The sequence below is a fragment of the Coregonus lavaretus genome (genome assembly GCF_964263955.1).
Source record: "Coregonus lavaretus genome assembly, chromosome: 13".
Classification (NCBI taxonomy): domain Eukaryota; kingdom Metazoa; phylum Chordata; class Actinopteri; order Salmoniformes; family Salmonidae; genus Coregonus; species Coregonus lavaretus.
The window spans coordinates 4,721,148-4,729,114 of record NC_140000.1 but is presented as its reverse complement, the minus strand read 5'-3'; the positions used below and the strand labels follow the sequence as shown (position 1 = coordinate 4,729,114).

General features: G+C 43.0%; 1 protein-coding gene across 1 annotated transcript in view; it reads right to left on the bottom strand.

Moving 5' to 3' along the window:
- Positions 1-587: 587 nt before the first annotated feature.
- The window catches only part of LOC311140547 (diacylglycerol O-acyltransferase 1-like), a 31,017-nt gene continuing 23,637 nt past the window's right edge, over positions 588-7,967 (bottom strand). The window contains exons 7-17 of the mRNA XM_084175651.1: positions 6,800-6,928; positions 5,994-6,068; positions 5,007-5,110; positions 4,223-4,261; positions 4,053-4,094; positions 3,904-3,948; positions 3,614-3,726; positions 3,378-3,443; positions 3,085-3,172; positions 1,674-1,736; positions 588-1,555 (exon numbers count right to left, since the gene is read on the bottom strand). Coding sequence (XP_084031777.1) covers positions 1,391-1,555; positions 1,674-1,736; positions 3,085-3,172; positions 3,378-3,443; positions 3,614-3,726; positions 3,904-3,948; positions 4,053-4,094; positions 4,223-4,261; positions 5,007-5,110; positions 5,994-6,068; positions 6,800-6,928 — 929 coding nt within the window. The 3' untranslated portion in view covers positions 588-1,390. The remainder of the gene's footprint in view (positions 1,556-1,673; positions 1,737-3,084; positions 3,173-3,377; positions 3,444-3,613; positions 3,727-3,903; positions 3,949-4,052; positions 4,095-4,222; positions 4,262-5,006; positions 5,111-5,993; positions 6,069-6,799; positions 6,929-7,967) is intronic.

Below are 7,967 nucleotides of genomic sequence, written 5' to 3'. Positions count from 1 at the left end.
GCAAATACACTGTACTCTTTTAAAGGCAGCTTGACAATTATTCAAATCATACACATTATACTGTACGTGTAACTGCATGCAACTTTATGCGGTCTGCAATAGAACAAATCGGCACTCCTGTTCTAATCTAAACCACTATCAGCTGCAGAACATCTTGCAGACTCGATCTGAGCAGCGTCACATTGTAGGTCGGGGACAGGAAGTAGAATTACCTGTAGCCATTTCAGGAGTCTTCCTGCTACAGAAGCCATTCATCATACATTCTCTCTGATTGGATGATTCTTGCCCAGAAACGATAGAGGAGAGATTAAAATACATCAACACATGCTATAGAATATAATTATACTTGATAAATGTTGCCACATTAAGAAGTAATAGACTAGCACACCAAGATGGAAGCTTTTTTGTGTGCAAGTTTTGTTATTTCATATGAGCTTCCTAGTAGCTGCCAAGAGGTGGCCCTCTTTCCAGTGTTTTGACTGTGGCGCAAAGACCATGAGTCTCAGTGGCAGATAAAGCAGAGGGAACTGAGAAATACATGATTACATGGTGGTAACAACAAGAAGTCAAATAGGACATAATTCAAATAAATAGAGAAATATATTTACTTGTCGATGTAGTTCTGTCGGCAACATAATAATGGCAAAATTTACATTTAACGGAATAAAGTCAAGAATCAACAGCTGCCGTTTTCATATCTATACATATCCCTCTATACATACCCCAGTAAAACAAGATTACAAAATATTGAGGCTTGAGTGGCACAAAACACATAAATTTCACAAACACACATGTACTGGTTGTGCAAATTTTTGGAGAAACTGGCACTTTTGTCAGACGTGTTTCAATAAGGCATATTCTAATATTCACTAACTATATTGACTATTTCCATGAGAAGTTTGTTATCTTTAAAGAGTAAATCAGCAGTTGAAACAATAACAAAGCGCCTCCCCACCCCTGGTTCGGTAAAAAGCTGAGGGATGGGGCTGGAGAAATGTAATCACTTTTAAATTAATGGACAGAGCTATGGATGCAAGGATTGACCATCCATTATATAAAAATTATAGTTTTAACCATGTTTTGAGGCTATATAGTGTTTGTTTACATTTTCTTTGTTTACAAACATTGGTAAAACAATCTTATATTTTAGGTTCTGATGAGGTACGACTGGTGAACTAAGCTCCTGAGGCATTTATATAAGTTATATTCTTTAAGAATCAATGCTACATATCATTCATTTATACATCCAAAAAGTAATGTAGCTACTGCTGATTCCCCTTTCAGGTGCTTTCATAAAGTACCATACAGTACAGTACATTTCTATCTCTATTTGTCTTTCCTATAAAAGGCTGGCCTGTAGAGGCTGGTACTCTATATCCCCCTGAGGGGGTCATTCAGGTCCACCCCCCGCTGACCCGTCTCGGTAGTGAAGTACATAGTAGTCGTGGACGTACATGAGCACGGCGATTGGCTGGCCAATGATGAGAGAGATCCATACGGCTGCGTTGCCATAGTTACCTCGGAGAAAACGGGCCACAAACCAGGCCAGCGGAAGCTGTAAAGCCAAAGACTCCATTCAGTGAGTAAACAAACACAACATTATTTTTAATGAGTCAAAAACATCTTCAGACAATAGGCTTCTGGATGATCATTTCTCCATTCCAACATCTCACCTGAGACATCATGCCCATAAAAGCCCATGGTCTCAACATCTTCAGTGGAACACTGACCAGGTACTGTGAAGACAACATCAGCAACATTAGGTTTTAGTTTTCAAGAACAGTTTTCCACACAACCATCTCCTTCATCCACAGCGAACAGGAAAATAATGTCTCCACTCCAGATAGCTAACCTATGGAATGACACCCAGTTTGTACAGGACATAAAGAGAACTGAGGTAACAGACAGATAGCGAACCTGTGGAATGACTGCTGGATGACTATCAAGCCTCACCTCATTGCTCTGAGTGATGGGGAGCTGACAGAACCCTGCTGTATGACCCTCTGATCTACAGATCCCAGTCTCCTGAGATCCCTCATGGCATTACTCAGGGGAGTGCGTGTGTGTGTGTGTGTGTGTGTGTGTGTGTGTGTGTCATTACTCAGAGGAGATGGGGGGACTAGTGTCCCACAGGGCCCTGTGGCACTCCGCTCCTCTCTGCTCCGCTCGCTGTCCTCTGAAGGTTACCGTTTAAAACAGCAGCAGCAGCCCCGTCTGTCTGTCTGTCTGTCTGTCCGGGGCGGGGAGAGGGAGGGAGCCGTATCTCTGTGAACCTGCTGACTGAACAGGCTCCTCACCGTACAGTCCTCTTATCTTCTCCTCCAGAAGCACAGTAGCCTGATATGGGCTTGTGTTACACTCCTCTCCTCCTCCTCCTCCTCCTCCTCCTCCTCCTCCTCCTCTCATCCAAGCTACACTACCCTCCCTCTAACACTGACCTTCGTCAATGATGAAGAGTGCTGGATATGAGCCAAGCGCACCCGTGTGTGTGTGTGTGTGTCTGGACAATGGGGAAATATCCCCAGAAAGGGCCCTATTTTAAATGTATAGCCACTGTGCAGTATTGCCACTGTACTGTCAAGCAATAACTATATCTGTGGCCTTTAAAGTATCATCTGACTAGCAATCTCAGCACTTATGAAACTGTATTCCGATAAAATGCAGGATTTCTTCACAAATTGTATAAATACTGTATATCGTCGGTGTCTGATGAAAAAATTGTAACTCAATATTTTCCAATTTAAATGGTTTTACATTTATTGAAAGTGGTAACTAACCTCAATGTACTCTGAACATTTCATGATTTTAGGACCAAGAAAATGTATTCAAAATAGCTTCTAAGTGTCATAATTCTATGTTAGTTCATGGGAAAACATGGTTATTTTTGTAATTTCTTGAAAAGTTTCTGTTTTGGCGATTAGATGTTTTCGTCAGACAGTGATGATATGAGCTGCAGTAGGAGCAGAGTATCCTCATTAAACACCAGCCTGATAAAGCTAACATTCTGTTTCACTTCACAAGGGATACTAAACATGTGCGCAGCGGTCAGTCTGGTTTCACCCGGCTAAGAGCAGAGCACCTTACCTCATGAAAGAAGGCTGAAGCCAGGAACACTGCTGATTGGCCAAGCCACTTACTGACTCCACACTTCAGCAGGGGCTTGTAGAAGTGGCTTTGGGAGAGAGAGGGAGCGAGACAGGAGGTCGCACATCATCAAACACCTCACGTCAGCTTTAAACCAGGTCACAAATAACCAATACATCCCCAAAACATTTCTGCTCAGTATTAACCTCATTACACTGATTCCATACTATAGAATAAGTTATAGGATCTCAATGTTATATATACTATGTGTAGAATGCATTGCATCTACTCACCGAAGGCACCACTTGTGTACTGGAATATTCCAGTTTTGCCAAAAGTATGTGATGGTCTCAGCGTTCCTTCAAGAAAGGGAAAAGTCTCATAGTCATGTGAAGTGATGTATTTTACAGTAGTACATGATATCGACATTTTGCTTTTGTACATCTGAAATGATCACTTCTCCCTCTTAGTAACATACTGGCAATAAACAATGGAACGTAACAAAATAGACCGTACTAATTTCACCTACCACCAGTCTCTGTAAAACTCTCGGTCTCCAAACTGCAGGAGCTCAGCCATAAAGTTCAAGGAGGAGTGGAAGAACCAGTAGAAGAATATCAACCAGAGAAAATGATTGGGCACCTGATGGGAGAGAGAGGACAGGGAAATAATACTGTTTGTATCCAGGACAACATAAAACAACAATAGAACAACGGAACTGTCCAATACTATGTATATGTCATATCTCTCAAGGCCCAAGGGTACTATGAACCACAATTACCATGACCACAATACCACTGTGTTCTCTTGTGTACTTACGGCTAGTCTGAGTAGATGCTCCATCATCATTGGGAGGTCCATATCCTACAGGATCAGGATCAATGAAGAAAGAGTGATTGTATTGATAGAGGAAAATAGTACAAATGCTTTAAATGTAAATGATAAATGTACCAGTAATCCTACTTTACCTCGAACGGCTTCATCGAACTCTGAATTATGGGTATCATCCACTGGAGGAGAATAAGAGACCGATGAGGTGAATAAACAGTACAAATCATCAATACAATGACATGCACTGCTTATTCTCAGTAGATGCATGTTGTCACACTATGTAAGTCAATGTCAGTAGAAAACATACCTGCTGTGTTAATCCGACCAATAACTGGGTGAAGAACAGCTGGGAAGAGAGATTACTTGTTTACTTAGCATTTCTCCTCTAAAAATGAATGAAAAATGTATGCACTCACTAACTGTAAGTCGCTCTGGATAAGAGCGTCTGCTAAATGATTAAAATGTAAATGTAAATGTAAATCAAACAAAAGAGCAATACTTGAGTGTCTGTGTGTGTAGGAAAAACGCTGTCTGCCTTTTAGCTTTGGACTTTGTGGTCCTCTGTAGCTCAGCTGGTAGAGCACGGCGCTTATAACGCCAGGGTAGTGGGTTCGATCCCCGGGACCACCCATACACAAAAATGTATGCACACATGACTGTAAGTCACTTTGGATAAAAGCGTCTGATAAGTGGCATATTATTATTATAAGTCTTGGGACCAGAGTGCACATCTCCACAGTAGACCAATAAACCAAGCTAATCTTCTAATGGGGGTTCAGAGAAATTCACAATGGAAGTTGACATTGTTAAATAAGCTACTTATATCTGTTGTATCCATGTTTGCTGTAGATGATTGTGTCAGATTGTATTGAAGAGAATAGATCTTATTATGTAATTGTATTTCTATAATGTGCTCCTTCACATGGGGCTAAACAGGAAGTTGTACCTCCTCTTCTATACCCATAGCACCACATTGGGAAATAATCAGTAGGACAGAACCATGACACATCGACTGTTCAGTCTAGTTTACAGAGTATAAAGCAGCATATTAACAAACCAATGCATAAAGGATGATTGGGGACAGAACTCACCATCTCAAAAAGTCTCCTCAGCAGGAAGCTCATTCGAATCCGTGGAGACCGGGGGAAATTTAATTCATAGCAGAGGGTTGGTGCAAAAACAAAATAATATAAATCTAAAACCACAATGGGAAGAGAGAGAGGAGAGAAGGAGAAAGAGAGAGAGAGAGTGAGAGGAGATAGAGAAAGAAAGAGAGAGTATGTTTATAGTCTGATACAGCTCCAGTAGCAGGCTACAGCAGGATAGGTTGAGGCAGCAGTGATAAGAGTAGGGTCTGCTACAGCAGGATAGGTTGAGGCAGCAGTGATAAGAGTAGGGTCTGCTAAAGCAGGATAGGTTGAGGCAGCAGTGATAAGAGTAGGGTCTGCTACAGCAGGATAGGTTGAGGCAGCAGTGATAAGAGTAGGGTCTGCTACAGCAGGATAGGTTGAGGCAGCAGTGATAAGAGTAGGGTCTGCTACAGCAGGATAGGTTGAGGCAGCAGTGATAAGAGTAGGGTCTGCTACAGCAGGATTGGTTGAGGCAGCAGTGATATGAGTGGGGTCTGCTACAGCAGGATAGGTTGAGGCAGCAGTGATAAGAGTAGGGTCTGCTACAGCAGGATAGGTTGAGGCAGCAGTGATATGAGTGGGGTCTGCTACAGCAGGATAGTTTGAGGCAGCAGTGATAAGAGTAGGGTCTGCTACAGCAGGATAGGTTGAGTCAGCAGTGATATGAGTGGGGTCTGCTACAGTAGGATAGGTTGAGGCAGCAGTGATAAGAGTAGGGTCTGCTACAGCAGGATAGGTTGAGGCAGCAGTGATAAGAGTAGGGTCTGCTACAGCAGGATAGGTTGAGGCAGCAGTGATAAGAGTAGGGTATGCTACAGCAGGATAGGTTGAGGCAGCAGTAGTAAGAGTGGGGTCTACCCAGACCTGGGTTCAAATATGTGTACCTGAAAATTGTATTTGAACCCAGGTCTGAGTCTACCTGGGATGGAATGGTCAACTTCTACTGACCTCTGAGGGTCAGATTTCCAGGGTAGGAGACCTGATAGTCCACTCCACTTCCCTTAGACTGCGGTATAGAGGAACCTGTAGAGGAGAGTCAGCAATTAAACATGTATGATTCTCAGTCACTCTACTTAAAGAACAGCTTAATGTGTACAGTCAACCAGCAGGTGGCAGTGCAGCAGTTAAGGAGCGATGTGGATAGTAGTATTGTAAGTGTGTGTGTTAACTTTTATGTGTAGAGGGTCAAATATCACAAGTTTTCACCAACAGGAAAACGGTTTCCATTAAGGGTACATATACAAACACCCAGCATCGCCGCCTATGAAAAATGAGATCACAGTTGCCATTTCCGTGGAGGCCAGTCAGAAACCTCATTAAGCCCTTTTATTACTAGTCAAAGGTCAGTGTAGAATCCAGGTGACACAAACTCTCTAGGCAAAGCAACTCTGGGAGTCGTCACTGAAGAGCTGAGAGGGCAAGGGTTGAAAGCAAACCTGGTATAACAATATTAGTTTTCTTTCAAATACTTGATTGCCTGGCGCAATGGATAAAAAGGAATAGTCCCAAAAGTACATACTCCGCCCATCTGGCACTCCAGGCAGACTTAATCAAATATAAAGTATTTGAAAAATCTCCCTCACACCGCACAAACCTCAAGAACAGAAGTATCAGTAAAATCCGAAGCAGTGAAAAGCCCAGAAAGCCTGAGCCGTATCGATAGCAAAAGCAGTACATCCGAAGTAGTTAAAGAGTAGCAGTGCTGTCGTTGCCCAGTTGCTGGTAGGGGGCATAGAGGACCGTGGAGGACTTACATGAGAGGGAGCGGGCCAGGCTACGGGCTTTAGCATGGCTCATCTCCCTACACCACTTGTTCACATCTTTGTAGGAGTAGAGCTTCAGGAACAGGATGGTGTACACTCCCAGAGCAGACACTCCACCCGCTGAGGACAAGGACAAATGTGCAATGTTAATGATGAGCAATATTTATGCAATATTTGCTGTTAGAATTCATAGTCAATCATATTAAGTGTTGTATGCACAACAGTACAATACCCATTATCCCATCAAATGGAGTTAATGCCGTGGGTGTGGGTGGTTGTAAATTATCTTGATGTGTAGTAGCACAGTGTGCAGTGTAATATATTATCGGACAGTCAACATGAGGTATTCAACATGCACATCACACTGTATAACAGAAAAGCTGTCTCACCTCAAACTATGTCAAGGACAGAATGAATTAAACCCTCCGTTTCCCAGTTAGCGAAGACGTTGGCTTTGTTGTGCGGCTAACAAGCAGGCCCTAACAAGAAGCTGAGGAATGCTGCCCACCTGGCTCTCACTGTCCTTATCTAGGGCTATCCATATCAGTCAAGAGTTACAACACTCACCATCCTCTCCCTGCCTATCACACAAGATGAACGACTGGAAACACAAACGCCCACTCACGCTCAACCACCTACCAGCGCTACTGACCGAGGTCCAAGGAAACCTGGCAAGGCCCCCAGGTCCTTCTAACAGACTACTATTGCTTTATCAACAGCAGCCATATGCTGCATGGAAACGGACCGTGCTGGTTACCTAGTAGATGGCATGGGCACAGAGAGAGAGAGAAAGACAGAGACTGTCTCCCTCGCCAAGAGGAGCATCCGTGGCCCACTCCCCTGACCTTGATGTATAAACAGTGGCCCTGCATGAGGTACAAGAGACAGATGGTACATCTTTGTCAGTTCCCGTGGCGACGGCAGATGAGGAAAAATAAAGACTTTTAGGTAAGGAAGGATACTGTAGCTACGCAGTCAACGTCCAGGGAAAGATGATCTGATTTGTGAGAGGTAAAATGAAGATCTTAAAGAAACAAAACCTTCCTATTCTCCTCTAAGAGAATTATTACTAAAAACTCATGACTGTAGGTTCACCTTTGTCTTTTTGCATGTACAGATGTAGGGTCTTAATTTGAGCCAGTTTGCTACAGCAGGAAAT